General features: G+C 42.8%; 1 protein-coding gene across 2 annotated transcripts in view; it reads left to right on the top strand.

Annotated features, from left to right (window-relative positions):
* Positions 1-25702, top strand: part of LOC115646278 (tetraspanin-15-like) — a 221497-nt gene that overhangs the window by 18874 nt on the left and 176921 nt on the right. For both annotated transcript variants that reach the window (XM_030551930.1, XM_030551929.1), the window contains exon 2: positions 3064-3249. In XM_030551930.1, the coding sequence (XP_030407790.1) occupies positions 3064-3249 (186 nt within the window). The remainder of the gene's footprint in view (positions 1-3063; positions 3250-25702) is intronic.

Raw genomic sequence — 25702 nt, 5'->3', positions numbered from 1 at the left:
CCCCCTCCCAAATACTGAGCACCATGTGGGCCCAATCAACCCAAGTACAGTAGTTTGAATGTTCTTCTTCATGCATTCACCTGTCACTGGGAAATTCGCACGCTACATGATTTCAAATCCCCCATAACTGAAAGGGCTGGAAACTACTGTTTCCTGCAGTGCTTGTGGAAGCATGAAGCGTTGTTAAGGCTGAATGCACCTTGGGTTTTCTTGCTAACCTTTTCAGATGTCAGCTGGAAGCTGGCTGAGAAGTAATCAGTTCTCTTCCCCTTCCATTTCTGCAGAGCCATGGTGCTGCATAGTTGATGGGCATAAAGCAAACCAGAATTTGACAACATGAAGCACTTCAGAACTAATTGCCAGTTTCAATCTAAAGCATGCAAGTGGCTAAGATAAATTGTCACCCATCAACTTAATGTGTTTCAGTATGTGTGCAAGAACCTATTCTTAGATGTAGAGCTTTAAGCCTTCCCTTGTTAGGAAATTGTTTTGTAGAAATTTTCTGTTCTCTTTTTAAATTAGGGCCATCTCAAAGAAGTCGAGGAGGGAAGACTGTCTTAATAGGGAGATTTTGCATAGTGCTTTGCAACAATAGGTCTCAAAGAACCTAGTGACTAAGTATTGTTAGCTTAATTTATAAATAGTGAAACTGAGGCACATAGAGACATGACTTCCTCAGGGTCATGCAGCACATTACAGGAACAGAATCCAGCTAATTTGACACTCTGTTCAATATCTGATCCAGTTTCCCTTATGAAGAATCATGCAAGATCCTTTTAATAAACTGTGTTTACATTAGAATGATTCTTAAGAATTACAGATAGGCCACTGAGAAACAGAAGTTAGACTTGAGAACACACATAATGTTTGACTCTTAATCATTCTTTGCTATATTCTGAGAAGATTCAGATTCTGCATCTTTAGTAATGAGCACATTCATATCATGCCTTCATCTGAAGATCTCAGTGCTGTTTATGGACACGAATCATTTAATTAAGCATCACAACAGCCCTGTGGGATATGTGAGTGCTGCCCCCTTGTATAGCCAGTGTAACATGTTTGGAGAGGTTAAGGTTAAAAAAAAATAGTTTCAGAAGTGGACACTGACTTTGGCTGCCTTAATGAGTGAATGCCTGGCCGGTCTGGGCCTGGTTTTTTAGAAATGCTGAGCAGCCAGAGCTCCCTGTAATAATCTAGTGGGCAGGACCTTGATTTTTAAGGCTATCTGAAAGATGATACACACACTGTGCTATTATAGCAGTGCCTAGAGGTCCCAACCAAGTTTAGGACCCCTTTTCTGCCAGTCGCTATACCAACACTCCATGAGACAATTCATGCTCCAAAAACCTTAGAATTTAAACAGGGAAAGGGATTAGAAAAGGAAATGGAAGCATAGAGAAGCAAAGTTGTAGTATACTAAAGTCTTTAAATTACTTATGACTTTAAGTTTAAGGAGTTTCCTGGTCCTGCTTGCAAGCTAGGAGGGTCTGTAGGGAAGTATGCAATCTGGGACTGGGTCTTGTGCAGTCAGTCTGCAGAGAGCCAGGCTAGAGCAAATTGCACTGAGTTGTGTCTCTTGGCCTTATGGAGCAGCTTGCTTTCAGTTTCTCTCTGTTTTTGGTTCTTGTGTGTTAGAATTCTGGATTCTAAGAAATAAAATGGTGTTATGACACCTGTTTGAAAGAGTATTTTATGTTTTTATCTAACTTCTCTTTGTGTATGCTGGTGACATAAGAGAAGCAACTTGCCCCAAGGCACATTGGTCAGTGGCAGGTCTGGGAATAGAAGCCATGTCTCTTGACTCTCAGTCCAGTATCCTGTCTAGTGCTGTATCCATGGTGGGGTGTTGAGTAACTACTGACTTAGAAAGGAGAGTGCAACCTCTAGAACTGCTGTTTTCACCAGCAGTTGCGCTTGTTAGGGTAAAACAGTGAAATGCTGAACAGTAAAATGGCAAGTGAACATGTAGAGCACCAATGGCATAATTTTCAAAGGTCTTGAGCATCTGCTGCTCCTGTTGAAGTCAGAGGCATTAGGGGGTGCTCAGCAAGTGTTTCCTCTTGAGTCCAGAGAGTTACAGCAGATATTAAAATGTCACTGCTGCAGACCAAGCTGCTACAGCCTTCAGATAGCTAACTGTTCTTTGCTATCTAATTTTTAAATTTCATTTCCATTCACCTTCTGTTCCATACCTTGTCACTTCAGTAGAAACAATACGGAACCTTTTCACTCGGAAGTGCTGCTCCAATATCTGACTTAAGCTGGAGAACAAAAAGCTAGCATGGAGCATCAGCTCCCAATGAGCAACTGAGAACAAAACAGGCTCCTCTGCTGGTTTTTCATACTTTGTCACCCCTCTCTAATTCAGGCTATCACAGGGAGGGTGTTTCACAGGGAGGGTATTGAAGGGCGGAAGCTGCAATCTTTGGGTTCACATTTCAAAGCACCTATTGTTTGGGATGCATTTACATCTAGAGTATTTTTGTTTGGCCTACTAGAAAGATAGAGGCCATTTGCAAAAGCTAGATCAGAGTTTGTATTTCAGACATGCAGAGTTTGTGGGTTGGGTTATGAGGGTCCAAGCTTAGATGGATTTTTTTAATAGAAATTTGGAGGCCCAATCATTCTGATCTCGCTGCTTTCCACCCAGATAGAACTCCATTTCCTTCAATGGAGTTAGCGTTGATATAGCACTAATGCTGAATTCACTTTGCTGTGGTACCCACAGCAGAGCCAAAGCATTTCAGTGGATGATTTAATTGGGGATTGGTCCTGCTTTGAGCAGGGGGTTGGACTAGATGACCTCCTGAGGTCCCTTCCAACCTGAGAGTCTATGATTCAATGGAGATTTCAATCCCCAGTGCTGGGTGGCTACCATGGCAAACCAAGTTTTTCTAACCACCCATCATGGTAAGCTGGTGAAAATGAGCTCAGATCTGGTCCCTGGTGAGTTTAACTCCAAATCATCTCACCCTTCTGTCTCTCTGTGTAAAAACTGGTTTTGTTTTATTGCAACCCTGTTGCACCCTTGAGTCTGATGTAATGTATGTATTTCTATTGCAGATAATCGGCTTGGTGATTCTATGCATTGGCATCTATGCAGAAGTGGAAAGACAGAAACACAGAACCTTGGAAGGGATCTTCCTAGCTCCAGCTGTGGTTCTCCTTCTGCTGGGCATCACAATGTTTGCTGTTTCCTTTATTGGAATGGTTGGGTCCCTCAGAGACAACAGGACACTGCTAAAGATGGTAAGAGCTTTATACCCTTCTTGTTCTACACTGTGGAGTCGTCATTCCATGTTTTACAAGCTGAAGGGTATGAGACACTTAACATTCCAGGATCTCCCTGAACCTATACTGGAGAAGGCTTTTTAAAAAAAACTTTGAATGGCTTTTTAAAAAAACCCTCTTCTGCTTGTGGCATGGATTCTTCTTTATGGGAGAAGGTGGACTAGAGAGAGGCTGACCTAGTATATAGTATTTCATTCATAAAAGTTCTTTCCAATGAACCTATTTAACTGAAGCTGTATGATTAACTCAGTTTTACATCATAGAGGCCTTTCAAAGTGCTCCTAGGAGGCAACTGATTGACCATGTGTCTTTGTCCTTCAGCCACAGATTCGTAGGACTCAATTTTGCTCCATTGATTAACACAAAGTCAATGGTAGCACCACTTGATAAATGCTTGATGCATGGCACATAGTGTTTTGACTTGAAGCTGGGTAAGCTTGAAGGGCTGGAGTAGGAAATTGAGCCCATGTGTTGTGGCAGTTATTTATATACTATTTCATCAACATTTCATAGAAATGAGAGCATGACACCTGAGATGATATGCGACTCTTGCTTGTGGAGATTCATCATGCTGGAGAACAACCTTTTAAGTCAAAATCTTTCCCATAGGGCAGTGTCAGCTATTCAGTTAATGAAAAGTTTTTATTAGAAACAGGTGGGGAGGAGAGGGAAATCCCGCACATGTTCTTTCCAAACTGCCTTTTCCTTTGCTACAAATGCTTTTATCTAGTCTTGGAATTCTTTTTTCCCCACCCTTAACAGAGTTTTGCATTTTCTTTTCTTAAACACGCTGCAGTGAACTGACATACAAGTGTGTGTGCAAATGCGTGTACCACTCTCATCTACTGGATAGAACCAGAGCTGCTCAGATGCATCATAGCAGAAAAGCCCTAACTGGCACTGGAGATTCTTCATCAGCTTATGCAGTAGGAACCTGTGCTTCTGGAACTGGGAAATTGTTCTCTCCCTGCTGCTATAAATTCCAAGTGGCCGTGGTGTGTTGCATAGCAACAACCGTGAAGTCCTAGGTAGCAATGAATGCTACAATTTAATGTGCAAGCTTCAGTCCTCAGCTCCATCCACAGCTTCAGCCCCTTCCTATGGCATTCTCCCACCTATGCCCTATAAATTTCACATATAGCATCTGCCGCCTAGCTAATATTTGTAACTGGTCTTATGGTATTGAGATGGTATATTTGTATGGAATTACTACTTGATATTTTAACTTCTGCGGAGAAGGCAGCACTGTAGCAACGGCCTGGTATAATTTAATTGCAAAGCTGATACCTAAATATTCTCTTATTATATACGGCTGAATGCTTAGTAGCATCTGCGGAAAGTGTTGCTAAGTTTCTTCTGGATTAAAATATAAAGTTATTTTTAAGGGGCAATTTCATCTCTGGTTTAGCACACTCCTCATTGTTAGGTTTATTGTAGTTCAAACAGTTCCAAAAACGAACAGTTTTGGTTCCTTTTGTGAGGCAATTTTTATGGAGCGGTGAAGGAGAATTCCCTTTTCTGTAACAACTCAGAGCTGTAGGATATGAGGAGCAAACCCCTCCCCTTTGATTCTTAACCTTTTTCTGAAGGTTTTGTTGGAGCCTTGAGTTACTGCATTCAACTAACATTTTTGGCTTGCTACATTTTCATTGTCTATCCTTGTCTGGAAGACTGGAGTAAAACATGGCAAGACCCTTGCTCTGCAACTCTGCTCATGTTGACAAGACATCAAAAGGATACCTGAGATTCTGGGGAGTTGTACCTCCCAGATCTGAATTTATCGAATAACTCTGGCATTGAAGCAGCTAGCCAGGTGAGTCACCTAGGTCTTCTGAGGTTTGAAGGCCATTTTCCCACAACTGGGTCTTGCTGCTGCAGTACTTCAGTCATGTGGAAGGGCCCTGATGTAATTCATCCCATCTCTGGGAAGTGAAGCTGCTGTTTCCAAAGTGACTAACAGGCAGCCTGTTCCTTCCACTCCAGCTGGCATCCCACTGACACTGGGTTCATTCTACCATCAGCCAACCATCATCTACCCAGTGGCCATCACAAGTTTCTCACTCTCTTAAAATAATACATTATCTTTGTGTATCTTCCCTCCTGCCAGGGGCATGTGTAATGATGCCCTTTGTCAGGTTGTTTGTGGGGCTTGAGCTCTAACTCAGGCAGTAGAGGCTTATGGTTTTAAAGAACTAACTCCATTCGTTTGGAGGCAGTAGTTTAGAATCAGAAACCCATAATCACACAGATTCAGAATGGGTGTCACTCCCCATGGCCAGGGAAGCTGGATCTGATTTTCTCAGAAGTCCACAGCAATTCAGATCCCCATACAGGCCACCATTTGTAACGATGCCCCAGTGGTCATTATCCTGGCATCTCCCAAGGCACACTGGCCACTATAAAACTTTTATAATGTGTTACACTGATGCCACTATGCCTAATGCATATTCAGTAAGGGGTTTCTCCCCTTTTCCTTATTTGCATATCCTCACCCTACTAATGTGGAGGTGCCCTTCTCCCATAGGTTACTAGGCCTGGTACCTCAAGGTCATTAGTATATACGTCAGTCAGTTACCAATGGCACTTTGTGGTCAGACATCTGCTGAAGTTCCCAACATATAATATCCCAAGCTGGAATAACTAACACCTGTCCACAGTGTTCGTTGCACCATTCTATCTTGTGATAGCTTATGATCTAGGGTTACTCCTAGCTAGCTGCTTATACTAAGGCTTTGGGGCCATCTGCCTTGTTTAGTTAAGCTATTATTTTACAGATCTTGAGGCCTGTAGGCTCAATGCATTACTGCCTCACCTGTAGGCTATAATACATCTTGCCACTGCTCTCTGCTGAAGGATATGTCAAACCTGCTCAAGTGTATAATCACCCGACACCCTCCCATGGCAGCAGACTACAAATACTTCTCTCTGCCTGCAAGCTGCCTCGCACCTGGTGGGTGGGTTACTCTGAACAAGGGCAGGTAGTGTTGCTGCTGCCTACCTTCTCTTGGGTAGAGTTCTGCTGGAAAGGGTAGATTTTAGGGTCTTGTAGTCTGCTGTGAGTTATGGATTCATCCCCAGCTGCCTAAGTTATGCCCCCTCCCTAGCTGCCTCTCCTGGAACCAGTCGCCCCTAGCAGGGGTGAGGTCAGCAGCTTCTTGGTACTTGCTCAGCCTCATACCCCTGGACTCTGTGCTCCTTGGGGTCTCCATCAATGTCTGCACAAATGGAAGCTGCTCAGATACTCTGGAAATGGGAGCTCCATAAGTATGTAGGTAAGTAGATAGCCCTTGGCCCAATTCAGTGATGCTGCAGAAATATTATGCCGATATTTCAAGTCAATCCATGCCAGCTAGTTTCTGCTCCTTAGGATTTGGATTCTACACAGACAAAGCTTCCTGTTACTGAGGTCATACCTAGCAAAGTGTATGTGGCTTCATGAGAGCTCTATTTACACGTCAGCAGTTGTTCAGCCACAGTCAATTCCTTCTCAGTAAGTATCTCTTCAGTTCAATGATCTGGGATGATCCATCGAGGATTTTGGCTAGTGTGTGTGTGTCTGTGGCTGCAGAGAGTATTCATTGTTTGGATAGTGAAATTAACAACACTCAAGTCTGTCTGCTGCCAGTCCTTTTTGTTTTTTTATTATTTTAATTAAACACCAATACTAGCATATGGTCACTTGCATTTAAGTGTAGCATTGCTTTTGATTGCTGTGCACTTGCATCTTGAATTGATATTGATGTTCCCTTAAATAGGGAAACAAATCACGATTGTCTTTGCTGCTCTGGCAATAACTGCCTCTGATGTTATAAGATTATCATAGTTTTTCAGTAGCTTCTGTATTCCCAGCTTGCTTTGCAGCTACTATGTAAGCGAATATGTATGTATGTAAGACATGTTGCATGGAACATGTGATTATTCACATTATACTGATAAGTATTCAGCTAATACCAAGGAATCATAATGAATGCACAAGCAGGAAGAGCAGTTTTATGTCAAGTACTAACAAATATGTATGTATTATTCATAGACTACATTCACTGACATGAATTGCTAATTTCAGTTAATACTGCCTAGTTATTTGTGACATCAAAATATCCTGCTGAAATGTCTTGCAAGAGGAGGCAACTCTCAAATTTTGGACAAATCTTTAAAATTATTGCACACACAAGTGTGTTTAAGGCAAAATTTGAGAATTTTTTATTCATCTTTTTATCTGCTCTGTTACTTTTGCTAAAATATTTAGCTTGGCTAAACTTCTTTTAATTTTTGATTATATTGCTTTTCTGCTTGCTAGGCAAACACCTGTTAATTTCAGTGGGAGTTTGCCTGAGTAAAGTAGGAGTGAAAAAGGAGTGACAACTTCCTTTGCAATCGAAATAGATCCAAAAATATACCATATAGTAGCATTACCATAACCATCTAAATACATCCACTAACATGCCACATGAGGATTGGGTTCAGATTTCCTAAACACATGTGTTCAGTGGCAGACCTTAGCTTTCTCCTCAACCACTCTTGCATACAGAACGAGGCAAATAATTGTGGGGAGTGGGTGAGTTTCAGTTCGGTGGCCAAACCAAAAAATGGAAGAAAAAAATATCCAGTTGAACTAAATATCTTTTTTACCCAAATATAAAACATTTGAGGATTGTTGTTTTTTAATCTTTTTTTTAAAAGAAAATTGAACTAAAATTCAAAACAAAAAGTCAGTTCAAATTGAAAAATAAACACATTTTGAAATCGTTGAATTGAACACTTCAACTTTTTGGGGATTTTTTTTAATGAAACAGTTTAGCAAATTTAGCACTAATTCACAAAATGTTCAAGTTAATTTGAATCTGCCCTTTTTGGTGGGAAAAATGTTTCATCTGAAAAATCTCAAGCAACCCTCCTGTATGTAAGTATTTATTTCTTTCCTGTTCTTTGTGGCTATTAAGAAAGCTCAATCTTTCCCGTATAATACACAGCATTAGAATTTTTTCCTAGATGTTACTCTTGATGGCTAGAAGCAATTTTATTACTACTGATGTCTAGAAGCAAGGGTAATGTAACATCAACGGTGGAATTCCTTTACATGGCTCAGCTCTGGAGGGGCTTCCTCCCACACAGCAGGATAAAACCAACATTTACTGACATCCTTCCAGGGAGCAGCCTTTCTCTTTCCTTTCAAATCAAACATATATTGAATGTCGTCTTCTCCCTTCATATGATTATTCTACAGAAGGATAATTTTGAGTGCATAACTTTGAAGTAGATTCATCAAATGTCTCACTTTTCTTTTCCTCCTTATGCTGATAAGCACTATTTAAGGCTAACATTCTATTTTCTCTGCCTATGGATAAATGAGAGAGTGGGGGGAAAAGACACTCAATACAGTGCTAATCTTATGCTTACTGTGACAGAGGGCAGCAGATGCAAAATCTCATCAATTTCATGGAGTAGGCTCGGTTCTGCAATAAAACACTGCCGTGTGTGTACTGATAAAAATACTTTACTGTGAATATTAACGGCAACGTGCCCAGCATAGAGTAGAGTGATGTAAGATGTATGTTGTGAAGTGTAGCGAGGGGGCCTCACTCCCCGCCGTGCCTGAGAGGAACAGGCCAGAACAGGTGCAGCAACGGGCGGAGCCACCGCTGCCTGTCCTCGCCCCCCGGAAGTCAAGGGGTGGGACAGGAAGTCCAACGCTACCCCTCGCCTGTCCCGGCGCCCCAGAAGTCAAGGGACGAGACAGGAAATATAAAAGCCCGGCCCCAGCGCTCAGTTGAGAGAAGGCTGCTGGAGAAGGCAGACGCTGAGGCCCGAGCTCCTGCTGGGCCCAGCCTACCCCGTGCTCAGTACCCAGAGGAGTGTTGGGCTGACCTGCCCCGTGCTCGATACCCGGAGGAGTACTGGCTGGACCTACCCCATGCCCAGTACCCAGAGGAGCTGCCTGAACTTCCCAACGGCCGGCCTTCGGAGGAGCTGTCGGAACCTCCCAACACCCTGTACCCAGAGGAGTGGACTGGACCTCCCGACGCCCAATCCCCAGAGGAGTGGACTGGACCTCCCAACGTTCAGTATCCTGAGGAACCCATGGTCTGGGACCCACCGGACGACGCCGGCGGATGGCAGGTACCCAGTGAGGGGGAGGTTGGAAGTGGCCCGGGGGCAGCCGACTCCAGTCAGGTTGCAGACTCACCTGAGCCGATGTCAGTGTGGTTCGGTCAGGATCCCCCACTGACCGGCAGCAGTGTTGACCGCTACTAGGGCCCTGGGCTGGGACGCAGTGGAGTGGGAGGGCCTGCGTTCCCCCTGCCACCCCTTCAAGGGTGGCAGACTCCCCCTCCTCCCTGGCCTGAAGAGGCCATTCCTGGTGTGTGTTGGCTCAACCCCTCCTGAAGGGCCTGGGCCCTGAGTCGCTTGTTGCCCCGCCCTGGGCCAGGGCCCGGGCTTTCTGCACCTGAACTGCTTGTCTGCTCAGTCCTGCAACAAAGGGCCTGAGCCCCCTATTAACTGTGCCTGTTTGCTCAGCCCTACAACAGAGGGCCTGAGCCCTCTATTACCTGGTTGCTTGTTTGCTCAGCCCTGCAGCAGAGGGCCTGAGCCACCTGTTGACTGTTTGCTTGTCTGCTCAGCTCTGCAACAAAGGGCCTGAGCCACCTGCTAACTGTGTCTGTTTGCTCAGCCCTGCAACAGAGGGCCTGAGCCCTAAGTGACAGTGGGCGGCCGCACAGCCCCAAAGCAAGGGGCGGGCCCCGGGCCAACAGTATGCAGTAAGCCGGCGTGGCTCCCCCCTGCCTTCAAGGAGGGTTGAGCCCCGGCCCCGCTCCGCTACATGAAGTTTTGGAATTACTGTAATAAAACCACCTCCCGTTTTAGTGCTTTTTATTTCATGCTGTTATGTTCAACTCCTAAAATAAATGCGTTGGCAGGGGTTGTTCAGATGGAACACTTCATGTTGATTCAGGGCCCTTAGAAATCACTTATATAGCATAAGTGTTTTCTAACATACTGTGTGAAGTATCAAAAATAAACCCATCTTTTTAAATTTTATGTCTTGTTTGTAGAGAAGTCCAGTAGAATCCAATAGGAATGCAAGTTTTCATTTATGAACAATGGAAAAGTTTTGGAGCTCATTGGCTGGGTTCTAGATATTATAGGCCCTGATCAACAGTTAGGCCTGAGCAGGCTGTAAATACCAGATAGCAATTGATTAGGGGATTAACCATCAGTTCCAGGACAGGACTAAGTTTGTTTGGAAATTGTTCTGACAAATGACTTTTTGTCCATGAATGCTGATATATTCCCATGAAAAAGTTTTGTTTTTAATGAATCAGTTTTAACAAAACTTCTGCTGGGAAGGTTTCTCAATTCCAGGGTGTATGGGAGGAGAGAGACACCACCTTTTTTTCCCTCCCCCCACAAAAATAGCCTGCTGGTTAAAGCACTCACTTGGGATATGGAAGACCCAGGTTCAAATTTCTGCTCTGCCAGATTTAGAGCAGAGGCTTGAAGCTGGGTGTCTCATATCTGAGGGAAGCCCTCAGGTTATTCTGGCTGGGTCTCTGATTTTTTTTCTCACGGAAAAATTGTGGTTTCATCCCAGTACAGATCGAGAACTTTATTAAGATTTCAAAAATGTTTGTGGGACAGGAAACCCATTTCCCACCCAGCAAGGAGATGCAAAAATATTTGGGAATTTTGATAAGCAGTTTCATTTCAACTCCATTCTAAATACATTTTCCGAAGGTATTTCATAATCAACAGTGGTAGCCAGCTCTCTTCAGATTAATTGCACTGACTTACCTCTGCCCTGAGGAGAAACAGGCAGTGATCAAGTATCTAATTCTCTAATGCAATGTTACGTATCAAACTTCTGTGCAAGCAAACTTGAAATGAAATCCAAGCTTCACTAATGCAAACAAGGAATGGCTGCTTCACAGTAGCTTGTGCATATTCATTGAGAGCTGCATTGTGATATTTAGTCACCAGACATAGTACCTTACTTTATAAGTATCCCTTTTGGCTGCAGTGGAGCTATTTAGGGCAAGTAAGGATATCTCAATGTTGCCAGGATGCTATATGAGATATACAGATATACTGCAAAGCAGGGGATAGTGGTACCTGCACACAGGGTGAAACTCACCCCTGCCAAGTGCTCACACAAGGGCTATTAATCACTGATGTTGGCCTTAAGCCTCCAAAATAGAGGTAAGCAGGCTGTAAGTGGTGGTCAACCTTGTGTTGGCCAACTGGATGTGCGTGAATTTCTCCTTGTGTGACTAAAAGCCAGGGATCTTGCTGTGAACTGCTTTGACTGTACATATAAACTAACCCAGTTAACAGAAGCTTTTCATCAGATGGCTTTAATGGATAGCTGAATTGCTAATGGTTTTTAAAAAACAGATTTTTGAGATTCTAAACTGTTTGGAAAGCTTTTTCTCTGGCACATCTTTATATTTCAGGATTCTAGCTGGCAGCATATACAAAGAAAATGAGAAGGCCACTTCCAAGAAGGTCACTTCTCTGCCAGTGACCAACCCATTCATGTACTCTCAAGGGGTTTTTAGATGCTCAATTGTTTTTCACCTAAACTATGAACTTTTAGATGTTTACTTACCATTAGTTGTTAGAAGGACTATAACAGTAGGCTAGCTTTCATGGGCCAGCTTATTGTGCAAGATCTATTATCTGGAAAGATCAGCAGACCTGCAGAGCTCCTGGTTTCTGTTCTCTGCTCTGCCAGATTTGCCGTGTAACTTTGGGCAAGTAACTTCCTCTCTCTGTGCCATAGTTTTTCCATTTGTAAAATGGAGCAAATGACACTGTCAGCCTCCCAGGGGTATTGAGGGTTAATTACTTAGTAGTGAGCTCCTTGATCAAAAGTCTCTATGGAAATACAGGGCATTGTTTGTCTGAGATCATGCAGTTTGGTTAGCACCAGCAAGGTGCTCTGTGGAGTACAAAACAAAGAAACCAAGAGAACTGGTTCCCCAAAGAGTTGCCAGTCTAAAGATAAACATATGGGAAGGAGGAGCAAAGAATTTCCTTCCCACATTAAAAAGTTATATGCATTTTCTATTAGACCATTATGGATGTAAGTTACCTTGCTGGCTGACAATAGCTTTGAAAAGCGATTGTCCTAGTTGAGCCATCCTTCTCAAGAATATATGAAAGGGGCTGGTTGGTAAAATAGCTAAGTACACACTACTGCAATAATATTTGTACAAATATGTTTTTGAGGTACCATTCAAAACCCAATAACACATTGGTCAATAATATCATTAAGAAATGTATGTGACAATGCTATATGTGGAATTATAGATACTTACTGATATTAAGCTTTAAAGTCTCTGACTAAAAGGTGTTCAAACCAGACATGTCATGGGGGACTTGCTAGACAGGGTTTCTCCAAAGGAAAGAGCAAGTGTGGCCAAATTCATTGAAATATTCATTTGTCTCGGGAAAAGATCCTTTGCTTTGTAAAGATAAGCAGAAGGTGGCTTGGAGGCTACACCCAGCAGGGGAAATTAATTTTATCTGAAGCTATGTTTCAGAAGACTACATTTCAATGGCTTACTGGACTATAAAGAGAAGGGGAGGGAATGCCAAAGTTATCCTTCGAATGAGGAGGGAAGGAAACCAGCACCTTAGACTCTGTGAGGATTCTGGCTAAGACTTAGCCAGATATAGTGGAATAAGAACTATTGTGAGAAAACCGCTTTGAAACAAAAAGCCCTAGTTTGTTAGGTTTTAGTCTTAGAAGTGTATTTTTCCTTTTATTTCATTGTAATACTTTCTACCTTTATTCCTTCTACTGTGTATTTAAACCTATGACTTTTGTTTAATAAATGTGTTTTTACTATAAATCAATTCCATGCTGCATTTGAAGAGAAGGGTCTGTTTACCCCAGTTAAGTAATAAGCTGCAATGCACCAACTCTAACATAGCAGCAAATGTAGTATCTTCTGTGAAGGGGTTGTACATTGCAGAGAAACATCTCTGAAGTGCAGAGGGCGGGGAGCTGATGTTCAGTGATTGTTACCTGCTAGGCAATGTTTGGGCTGGGAGAGCCTGGTGGAGTCAGCTGATGAAGAAGACAGACTGGTGTGGCAGGGAGCTGACACGCAGTTTAATCTCCAGCAAAGCTCACTCTTGCTGAGGCAGTGAGTAAACACGGTGACTCCCAGCTCTGGGTGTCCCCAGCAGCATGTTCCAGCCTCACATACCACTTGGGTGACCAGATGTCCTGATTTTATAGGGACAGTCCCGATATTTATGTTTTTTTCTTATATAGACACCTGTTGCCCCCGTCCTGATTTTTCACACTTGCTATCTGATCACCTTACACACCACTTCTCATCCTCTGAAGGAAATTGTGTGGCTGTGTGCTATTTCCAGTGTTACTCGGTTTAAGGCTGTCCTGCATTATAAAATACAGTGCAATAGATTGCAGAACAATGTAAGTTGCAATCAAATGACATTATAGCAATGAATTTTCTGTAAGAGTGGATAGGTAAAACAATTTTCTTGCAATGGAACCAATCTAGGCTGTTAGCCTTAGAAAATGACCTGCAAAGCTCTTTTCTTCCCGAACAGGATTAGAAGTCAGCCATCTAGTAGTTCCTTTGGGTCACCGTGACCTACCTTCCCTAACCTCTTGGCTAATCTTTTGCCGTTCTGTTAGCACAATTCATGTTTTGTGAGACGAGTCTCCTGTTTGCTCCATCTGCTGTTTCACAGCTCGGTGGAAAATCCCCACCAAGCAGCCAGCATCCCTACACCGGCTTCAGTGCAATCCCTCTGCAGTAATTCACTTTCATCTATGTCCCCAAGACTGCAGCAGTGCAATGAATGCTTTGCTTATAAATGAGATTCCAACATGCACTGCAGACAAGAACATGCACTTTGTTTCAGAGAGCAGAGAGACAGGTCTTAAAAGTGGTTTGTTTTTTGTTTTGTTTTTTTCCCCGTGTTAAATATTTTTTGGAAATTCCCCATGTGCAAACTCATTGGGGAGTGTGAGATTTCTGTTAATGGGACGAAATATGGGCTAGCTGGATGGCACATTTTAAAGCCAGACTGAGAATTGCCATCCTTATGGATGTTGGGTGCAAATTGTTTAAGAAGGTATTTTGGCTTGGAGGGGAATTCTGTATATTTAACGGCTTTCCTTGTCAACGCTAATCAGTGGGCAGATGGATATTAATTGGAGAAATGGATACAGATGAAAATAAAACTGTCTGGGATAAGTCAATTTAGTGATCAAACAAGCAACAGTTTGTTAGAGGGTCAGCTGGAGGACAGTTCATAAAGATAATTATATCTAGAAAGGAGCGGTATATGTTCTGTCCCTTTCCCCCTTCATATAGTGTAAGCCCTTTTAGAGTAGGGGACTGACTGGTGTTTTTTACTCTGTACAGCACCTAACAACACGGTGCTCCAATGCCGGTTGGGGCATTTGGCCCCTATCACAATAGAAATAATAACTTACTGGTACTTATATTATGGTAGCACCTACAGGCCTCAGTTGAGATTGAGGGCCCCATTGAACCAGGAGCTGTACAAATACAGAATAATAAATAGCCACTGCCCCAAATAACTTTAAATCTAAAAGACAAGACAAAGAGAAGAAGGGGAAGCAAGGGCAAAGTGACTTGGTCAAGGTCATCCTGATGATCCATGTTATGGACATGACTAGAACCCAGATCCCCTGATTCTCAGTCCAGTGCCTTATTCACTGGATCATACTCCTCCTGAAAGTAATAACTGAGAATGGCCTGGGGCTAACCCAGCTTCTTTCTTCCTATGTGAATTAGATGCAGCACAAGAAAACACCTGAAACTGGGACAATGAAGTTGCATTTTTCATTGTGATATCAGTGTCTGTCTTCTATTAATAAGAAGCTAGATGTTTCTGAACACTGCTAATCTCCTTAGGTTTTAGTACTTTCCCCTCTTTCTGTATCGTACAAAGAAATAATGAGTGGTATAGAAGAATGAATAAGAGCTGGCAGGTGCATCTCACTTTTAACAGATGTGGCAGGAAACTTGCCTTTTAACAAGGACCACAAATGTAAAGGAACAGGAATGCAGAACATATCACAGTGGGTTGTGCCTTGAGGGTGTTGCTTTAATAAGATCTAGGGCACAAAAACATATTTGTAAGCTGCAGTAACATGATTCAGTAACTGAGATTACGGTGACTCATGATATGTTTGAGGCAACGTTCCAAGTAACTGATGTTGAATGACTGTTATTGCCAATGATTTGAGGAGTCTATTAAGGAGCATTTTTAGGCCAGACTAGTTTTTTAAAATACAGCAGAGAGGAAGGAGTAGGCAATAAATATACTGCATCATAGCAAACTTGTAAAATACCTGATGCTGTTTGCTCGCCACTCGGTGCAACTCGCAGAGGAAAAATTCCATTCACCGTTTAGGGCTTTGGACACATGGTTGAGTAATTCAGAGTCCATCCATTTGAGGATATTCATTCAGATGCATGCGCACAAACTGGTGGGTGTACTGATAATGTAATCAACTGACTAGTGTGTATTTATTGTAATTCAGATGGCTGTGCATAGTTTTCTCAGCCAATTCTCTTTAATACTGAATGGTTCAGTGTGAGAGTAAGACTCAGGGCTTGTCTACATCAGAAAGTTGCAGCGCTGGTGAGGGAGTTACAGCGCTGCAACTTAGGAGGTGTACACATCTGCAGGGCACCACCAGCGCTGCAACTCCCTGTTTGCAGCGCTGGCCGTACTCCCATTTTGTCTCGGGTGTAGAGGATCCAGCGCTGGTGATCCAGCGCTGGTAATCAAGTGTAGACACTTACCAGCGCTTTTCTTGACCTCCGTGGAATAAGCAGGTATCCCAGCATACCTGAGGAAGCCTCTGGTAATCAAACTGGTCTCCTTCCCCAGCTTGCTCTCGCGTTCCCCGAACCCCGAGCAAGCAGGTCTCCTTCCCTGAGGTTTGCTGGGTGGTTCCGGGAACGCGAGAGCAAACCGCGGCGAAGCTGGTCTCCTTTCCCGGTTTGCTCTCTCGTTCCCCGAACCCCCGAGCAAGCAGGTCTCCTTCCCTGCGGTTTGCAGGGTGGTTCGGGGAACGCGAGAGCAAACCGCGGCGAAGCTGGTCTCCTTTCCCGGTTTGCTCTCGCGTTCCCCGAACAAGCAGGTCTCCTTCCCTGCGGTTTGCAGGGTGGTTCGGGGAACGCGAGAGCAAACCGCGGCGAAGCTGGTCTCCTTTCCCGGTTTGCTCTCGCGTTCCCCGAACCCCCGAGCAAGCAGGTCTCCTTCCCTGCGGTTTGCAGGGGGGTTCGGGGAACGCGAGAGCAAACCGCGGCGAAGCTGGTCTCCTTTCCCGGTTTGCTCTCGCGTTCCCCGAACCCCCCTTGAAGCCGCCCAACAGCGCTGCAGTGTGGCCACATCTAACACCACTTGCAGCGCTGGTTGCTGTAAGTGTGGCCACTCTGCAGCGCTGGCCCTATACAGCTGTAATAATACAGCTGTAACAACCAGCGCTGCAAAATTTTAGATGTAGACATGGCCTCAGGCACATTCATTTAAAGCACTCCTTTGGTGCTTTTAGGGAAAACAGTTATTTGCATTTATAAAATCATAAACCAACTTACTTCTGCACAAGTCTCTAAATTTCCCTTCAGTGGTCTATGAATCATAGAACCATAGTCCACCCCCCTGCCAAGATGCAGGATTTGTGATGTCTAAACCATCCAAGACAGATGGCTACCCCGCCTCCTTTTGAAAACCTCCAATGAAGGAGCTTCCACAACCTCCTTAGGTAGTTTGTTCCATTGTCCTACTGTTCTTACAGGTAGGAAGTTTTCACTGAGATTTAATCTAAATCTGCTATGCTGTAGTTTGAACCGATTGCCTCTTGTCCTGCCCTCTGTTGCAAGAATGAACAACTTTCAAACATGTGAAGACTGCTATCGTATCCCCCCCCCCAATCTCCTCTTTTCCAGACTAAACATACCTAGTTCCTTCAATCTTTGCTCATATGGCTTGCATTCCAGTTCTTCAATCATCTTTGTCGCTCGCCTCTGAATCCTTTCCAGATTCTCTCCATGCTCGCTACAGTTTCTCTAATATGTCACTTGCATTTCATCGTGAAATAAAATACTATTATTTGAAATTGGTATTCCATTTCTAAACCTTTCCATCTAAAATTTCCAAAAATATCAACAATGACACTCCCTCAAAACATTAGATGAAACAGAGTGTTCCAGTGGAAAACTGTACCATCAAAATATTTTGACCATGCCTACTAGATAGAAACTACTATAAGTAAGACACCCAATAACAACTCTGTAGTCTAAATATCACCTTGGAGGTTGGAATTTCTCAGGCAAAACAGGGAGAGGTTTCACATCTTGACAGCCATCACACTACTGTTACAGTTTTAGTTAGTTCTATAACTGAATACACTTGTCTTTGGAATTGTGCCGACTCAAAATTGACTCAAGTTATCTGAACAGCAGGCTTGTACACATAAGCATAACGTTCATTGCCAAGCAGTACCTTTACAGAGAGAGAGCTGCTTAAAGTGAAATGTCTTCAGCAGCGCTATTCACCTAAGGATGTCAAATCCCCACATAACTAAGAACTGGCTCACCAAGTCCAGGGCTGTTCTCACTGGCGGTCCTGGCAGACAATCTCTTATCAAGCTGCATCTTAAAACTAGTTAGGTTGTTTGATCCTGCTGCTCCTATTGAAAGGCTGCTCCAGAACCTCCTTCCTCTGAAGGTTAGAAACCTTCTTCTCGTTTCCAGCCTGCATTTATCCATGGCCAGTTTATATCCAGTTGTTCTTATGCCAACACTGTCCCTTAGCTTAAATAGCTCTTCTCTATCCCTGGTGTTGTACAGCCCTGATGTATTTATTGAGAGCAATAATATTCGCTCAGCCTTTGGTTTGCCAGGCTAAACAAGCCAAGCTCTTTCAGCTTCCTCTGGTAAGACAGGCTCTCCATTGCCCTGATAATCTTAGTAGCCCTTCTCTGCACCTGTTCCAGTTTGAATTCATCTTTCGCATCCTCTGTCCTTCTGTTTGTCCTGTAGACCACTACAAAAGACTCCACGAAACTGCTGATATAGGCTATTGAATCTTAAATATAAATGGATCAGAATACGAAGAAGAATGTAAACTGCCATAATTGTCCTGCTTAAGGGTTTTTGAATGTATTATGACATACCGTATTGCCTGTGGATTACCCTTCAATGCCATTTCCTGCACTGTGATCTGTGCAGATGGACTGCTATACTCATATGGCTCCCTGTGGAAGTTCAGGGCTTATCCATGACAACTGATGTGCAATTTCTTCTGCCTAATTAGGCTTTATGAAATGGAACCTACCTTTTGACTGCTTTTTCCTAGCCCAAGTGAAGCAAACCTGGAATAGACTGTACACATGGCATTTTCCAGGGATTGATTGTACAGTGTTCAAAAATGTCATTGAGAGACTTCCAAACTGCTGCCAGTACTTCTCCAGATCCCAGTGTGCCACGCAATGAAGGATGGTTTCCAAACATATGTCCCACATGAAGGGCTTAGGACACTCAAAGAGAGGAGTGGAATTTTAGGTGATGGATGGAAAATAGGGTAGGCAAATATAAAGTTCAATACTTTGCTCTGAGTGCTTTTCATCCATAGGAAATGAAGGCACAGAGAGGGGAATTAACTTGCCTGTGGTCATCCAGCAGGGTAGTGGGAGCTGTAGGACTCAAACCAGTGCTTAATTTGTGCAAGGGCTTGCCTGGGCTGAGTCCCAGTATCTAATTTCTTGAGCCCCAGCACCTCTTTCATTACAAATGATGCACTGACTCCAACCCATGTCTAACTCCCAGTGGAGACCCCAGTCTTCTGGAAAATGCTGCCTCCTTTCACAACAATGAATAGATGAAACAAAATAAAATCTTGTAGAAATAACAAATTCCCTTCCATTGTAAAAGACATATAGATTTCATACTTACCTTTTAAGTTAGAAACTGTTATAGATGGTGTATAAGGAACCATTTAATTCAAAGTACAGGTGCTTCTTTAAGTGCTGCAGGGTAGTACAAAGCATTCCGGCTGTGGTTACTTAAACCCTGATTTGAATCTCAAGTGGAAGTGTTTGGTATCTCTCTAGCTTCCATTTTATAAAACAAAATGTAGCATGACCACTGGCAGATCCTTTGCACAATGGAGGTCAGGGCTGCAGAGGCAGGGCAAAGGTAAGGAATGGAGCACACTGGTAGAGGTATATGTAGCTGTAGGACAGGAACAGTAGGTGTTACTGCAGGTGAACAGTGAGAGAGATTGGTAAAGGACAAGAGTAGCCGGAGTTAGGAATGAGGGCATTACCAGTGCTGTGTGGGTTTCTATGAGTGGAATAGATGGAGAGGCTACAGGGAGGGTATAATTGAATTAACAGATTTGTGCCAAGGCCTGGAACTGGAATTTTAGGGATTACTGCAGGGCAGGATTGTGGTGCATTGCCAAAGTTGTGAGGAGTCAGAATGTGAGGAGAACTGCAAATGAGGAAAGGTGCCACAGCCTGGCGAAAATATGAATGTGAAGTGTGGAATCTTTTTCATAATCACAGAAGAGCAAAAAAAATTATTTTTTTTGTCTCAAATATTCAGCTGGAGGGATATCAGTTTTTCACCAGGAGACGTTCAAGCAGCGTGAAATAGGGAACGGGTCCAGCATTAATTTGCAGCTTGCACTCTGCCGCCTTGTGCTTATCATTATCTGGTTTTATTAATCCCATACTTGGAGCACTGAAATTGGATATCGATATTCGGAATCGGGAGGTACACTGTGTGCTTCAGTCCTCCTTCTTTCCGTTTAGATTGCCAAAAAATAAATCATTGCATCTGTTGCAAAGAGAGAAGGGTCCATTTAAAGCTAAAATGACTAAGTTATCGGGCTCACTGAGTTAGGTGATTAAAAATGTCTATGAAATTGGACTTTACCAACCATCTAAAGTATTTTCCTTCTTTTCCCATTTGCAGAGGTAATACATCCAAGAATAAAACCTTTCCACAGTTCTTAGAGTATTGATTTAATACCAGGCTTGAGAGTGGAGTTGTTACAGCAGAGAGCTGTGAGCTTTTGCATTCTAATCCCAGCTCTGACGCTGCCTCCCTATATGGCCTTGGACAAGTCACACCATACCCCTGCCTCAGTTTTCCCATATGTAAAATAAGTATAATTTTCATTAATCAACTGTTAGTGAAATGCTTTGATATCCTCAAATGAGAGGTGCGATAGCAGTGTGGATTGTTTTAAGTAAAATTAATATTTTAAAAGGCTTTCATACCTGGTCTACTTCATATGAAATCCTGCCAGTTTATAGTATTTCAAATGTACTTTCTAAGGCCCCAGTCCTCCCCCCCTCATGTATGAATTTATTAATTATTTGTATTGTGGTTGCACCTGGGTGCCCCTGTCCTGGGCCAGAACCCCACTGTGTTAGGCACTGTACAAACACACAGGATAAAATGATGGTGCCTGCCCCAGGGAGCTTATGCATGGAAGTAACTTTCCTCACTTGAATATCTCATTGACATAAATGGACTAGTTGTGTGAGTAAAGTTAGACACACACACATTTCTCATAGAAATGTAGGGCTGCAAGGCACATCAAGAAGCTGTCCAGCCCCCTGCACTGAGGCAGGACCAAGTAAACCTTAGACCATTCCTGACAGATGTTTGCCCAACCTGTTCATAAAAACCTCCAATGATGGGGATTCCACAGCCTATTCCAGAGCTTAACTCCCTTAGAGTTAGAAAGCTTTTCCTAATATCTAATATAAATCTCCTTTGTTGAAGATTAAGCCCATTGCTTCTTGTCCTGCTTCCAATGGACCTAGAGAATAACTAACTGATCACCGTCCTCTTTATAACAGCCCTTAATATATTGGAGCAGGATTAGAGCCTAAGCCTACACATTCAGTGTTATAAAACATTCTGCACTGTGTAAAATCCATGTTGGGTAAATTCTTACAGGTAGAAAGAACAAGGAATGAAAGCAATAGATTTTGGAAACTAAATAGGATTCTAGAAAAAATTACTCTTAAAGTGAGAGATTTAACAAAAGACTGTTAAGCAACCACCTCTGATTTGTGCCTTTTGAACATACGGAATTTAAGGAGACCCTTTCTATAGGTATCTTTTAAACCAGCCAGTTGAATTATATTCTTGCAGTAGAATTTTGCATATTGGTTTAAAAATTCTATAGGATGTTGTTCTATAGGATGCAGTAGCTTGGTCTTGTTTTTTAAAAGGCTTGTTTCATTTTTTGTTCAAAAACATCCTCATTATCTCGGAGAGGTTTATGTTCCAAACTTTGCTCTTGCTCTGCTGAACAGGACCCAGTCCTCACACTGGAGCACTGGCTCTCATCTTCAGTGTCTGAAGCTTGACAGCTGTCAGCACAAATGGCAGACCTGCCAGAAGAGAGCAAAATAAAACAAGCCCAAAACCCTCCAATGGGCTGTCAGGCTGCATTGCTGGGGAAGACTCCAAAAGAGTTTCCTTTCCACCGAAGATGAACCATTAAAAAAAATCCTTATGATAGTTTCTTCTGCATGAGGAAAATAAAGGATTCAACAGCATTAATTCCTGGTTTATAACTGATGAGACTAGTTAAGACGTGCACATCCATGCTCTAAAATACTTTGCGCAGAAGGTACTAGCTTTATCGACATACATACTGACAATGAGAATGGCCTTTCTTTTGGATAGGACCAAATTAAAGTCTCTGGGAGAGAGCCTACAGGGTCTCTTCTGGGATGGCTCTCACTGAACCTAACACAAAGCTGAACACAGCAGGGAATTAAGAAATAGCAAACCATCAGTCATGTTGATGTAAAAATACACCTCAAAGGGAGCCTCAGTCTCTCCTCCAAGTGGGAACTCACAAGCCTTGGGTTTCTCGTTCCACCTCTGATGCTCTGTGACTTTAGATGAGTCACCAAGGGCCAGAGCTTGAAAGATATTTCAGTGCCTAGAGGAATTTTCAAAAGCACCTGGGCACCTAACCCTCACTGACATTGATTGGCATCAGGCACCTACATGCTTTTGAAAATCCCATAGCTGCCTAAAAACCAGATTTAAAAAAAACCAAAAAACAGATTTAAAAATCTGGCCCCAAATCTCCATACTGCCATTTCTTCACTTGTTAAGTGGGAACAGTACTTTCCTGTTCTATAGGATGGGGTTTTTGGCTTTGTGTTAACATTCTGTGAAGCACTTTAAGATCATCAGTTGAAGAATACTGCCAAGTTTCTGTTGCATTTACCTTCCTGCTGTCCAAGGACTGGACATCACTCCCCATTGGAGGAGCTCCCAGATGAGCTTCAGTGACAAGGCTTGCTATTGAGCAACACAAGGTATCTGGCCACTTTGTTTTAAAGGGCTTCTGTCCCTGCAGTGCTCCTTCCTCTAGGGAGGCTGATTTGGGAACTACATGTTGGTTTGCTTTCACATGAACAAGCATCCTAAATGTGTGGGAAAATACAACCATCACTCATTTGTAGAGCAGTGTTTATCTAGCAGGAGATAGTTACATAGAAGTTAGAACGGAAAGATCTTCTTAGGCTACATCTGCACTACAGGATAAATTTGAATTAGCTTAAACTGATTTTATAAAACAGATATTATAAAGTCGATTGTGTGCGTCCACACTAGGCACATTAATTTGGTGGTGTGCGTCCATGGTCCTAGGCTAGCGTCGATTTCTGGAGCGGTGCACTGTGGGTAGCTACTGTAAAATAATGAGGCCAATAACGTCGATTTGCGTCCACACTAACCCTAATCCGATATAGTAATATCGATTTTAGCGTTACTACTCTCGTTTTGTAGGAGTACAGAAATCGATTTAAAGAGGCCTTTAAATCGATATAAAGAGCAGTGTAGTGTGGACGGGTGCAGCGTTAAATCGATTTAACGCTGTTAAAATCGGTTTAACAGCGTAATGTAGACCAGGCCTCAGAGTGTTAAAAAGGGTGTTGTAATCAGCTGATCTTGTACAGAGCAAAAGGGCAAAACCATTTAACAACTGAATGGGGTGAAAAGGAAGCTGTCAAACATGGTTGAAGTGGAATGTAGACAATTTAACAGTGCACTGAGAATAGCTCATAGGGTTTGTGCTATTATATGAACAGTATAAAAAAATAGATACTAATTACTAAGAGCCAGCATGCAGGTCCTCTCAATGGGATTCAAGGAGATTGCACAAGAATGTTTGTGTTCTCTTTTGCTGAATGTACGCCAATATATTTTAACTGCATGCCAGTATTAAAGACTAGTCTTTTAGATGTCAGATCACCAACAAATAAAAACTGAATCTATTATCACTTCATCTGAAAATTGGAATGCTATTTTGTAAGGGCTTGCATTTTAGAAAAAATGTTTTGGTACCTTAAAAGCCAGGAGCTTCAACAAAACACATCTTTATAATACATCTTTTTAAAATGAGATTATAGTAAGTAGGTGCAGGTGCTTTTGTTAACTTTACATCACTCTGGATAATTTTTTGCTAGTTGATTACTTCTTCCTTCCCAGTTCTCTGGACAGAAATCAAACAAAATGTACATCTTTCATAACTTACTATTTTGCAAATCTTGTAACTGGAAATTGGTATATGGTTCCAATATCACTTCTGCAAGTTTTTTTTAAACTGAAATTCCATTTAGGTTTTTTTTTCTTATCAAACTTAGTTTCCTGAGTCATCCCTAATTCTCATTTCCTCTTTGTGCTGTGGAAATAAATGCAACTCTTGCCTGTTTGTGATCTGAATGATCAACACTTTAATTACTTCTGTAATATTCAAGGCAAAGACTATTCAATAAAACCTTCAACCCACTTGTAGTTCTAACCACAAGTTTATTAGAAAAATTACAGAGAAGACCCAGGGATTTTGGTTACTGGTATATTTAATCAGTATTATGAATACACATTTAATAGGTGGGATAGGAATTCCTACTTTAGATTAAATTTTATGAGTTCGTTCTTTGTCACAGTTAGAAATTTGCAAAGCTCAAATGTGCATGCAAATTGTATCTGAAATTTAAAATGCTTTAAAATTATCATGAAGGCTTGTCTGTTCATTTCCTAGGTGGAAATTTACCCTCTTGAATGAGTTCAGTAAGTGCACCATGTCCTCTGTTTTCCAGGTCATTTAAATGGCTCTCTGTGGGCACCTTGGTGTGGTTGAACACTTTGTACGTTTCAGTGCTGATTACACATACCACTCTGCCCACGAGGGCTGCATATCTGAAGAACATCACCAGCAACAAACCTCTGGAGCTGGTTTGCATTAATTTCTTGTCTTTAGAAGTAAACAAGAGGAATATCGGGAACATTCTAGTATGCGCAGGCATATCCCACACGTGATCAGAGGGCCACACTGTCGCTCGAGTACTGTGGGAAAAATATTTCTCAGTGTACGGATTCCCAGCCCGGATACACTCGGAACAGGGATGAGACTTTGAGAATCACCTTCTGAAGGAGGTGCTGAGGATAGCAGGAATTAAGAAGTCGAGGGCAATGCCTTATCACCCACAAGGTGATCCTCAGCCAGAGAGGTTCAACTGAACCCTATTAGATATGTTAGGGACTTTGCGGCCAGAGCAGAAGGCAACCTGGAGCCAACATGTCGCATTTCTGATGCACGCCTACAATGCCACAAAAAACGATTCTATGGGGGTCACCTCATATCTCTTGATGTTTGGGCGAGAACCAAGATTACCCATAGACCTGTGCTTTGGTGTATCAGAGGATGGCGATAGCTATGAAACTCATCAGCAATATGTATCCCGACTACGAGAAAAGCTGCGGGATGCTTATCACTTAGCTATATCTGCAGCCTGGAAGAACGCAGACTGCAACAAACATCAACATGATGCTAGGGTGTGTCTGCAAGATGGAAGGCAATACCTTACTTGCTGATGGAAAAGCTAGACCTGCCGGTCTACAAGATCAAACCTGAAGAGGGTCCAGGACAGACAAAGACCGTTCATAGAAACCTTTTGCTCCCTGTGGGGGAATTGGTAGGCACCTCTTATGAGGTGGGCCACAACAGGGCAACTGGGCAGAATGAAGGTGCTGTACCAAAGCCGCCTTCCAACGTGGACAGACAGCCCTCTGCAGCTAATCTACCCCTACTCAGCACATCTCAGAGTGAGTCTGAGGAGGAAGACACAACCATGATGTATCCTGGGATGAAGACAAGATTTCAGTCTTGATCAGCCGAATCAAAAGAGAGCACCTCCTCTTCCACCCTAAACCCCATGGCAGAAGTATTTAGGCCCATTCCTGACACTCCTGAGCCACTGGTGGGACCCCCGTGTGATGACATACACAGGTTATTGGACAGTGGCGACATACAGATGGAGGATGTCCTGAGCACCTTCGAC

Source organism: Gopherus evgoodei, chromosome 2, assembly GCF_007399415.2.
Source record: "Gopherus evgoodei ecotype Sinaloan lineage chromosome 2, rGopEvg1_v1.p, whole genome shotgun sequence".
In the NCBI taxonomy this organism is placed as follows: Eukaryota; Metazoa; Chordata; order Testudines; family Testudinidae; genus Gopherus; species Gopherus evgoodei.
This window is presented reverse-complemented; position numbering and strand designations above follow the sequence as displayed.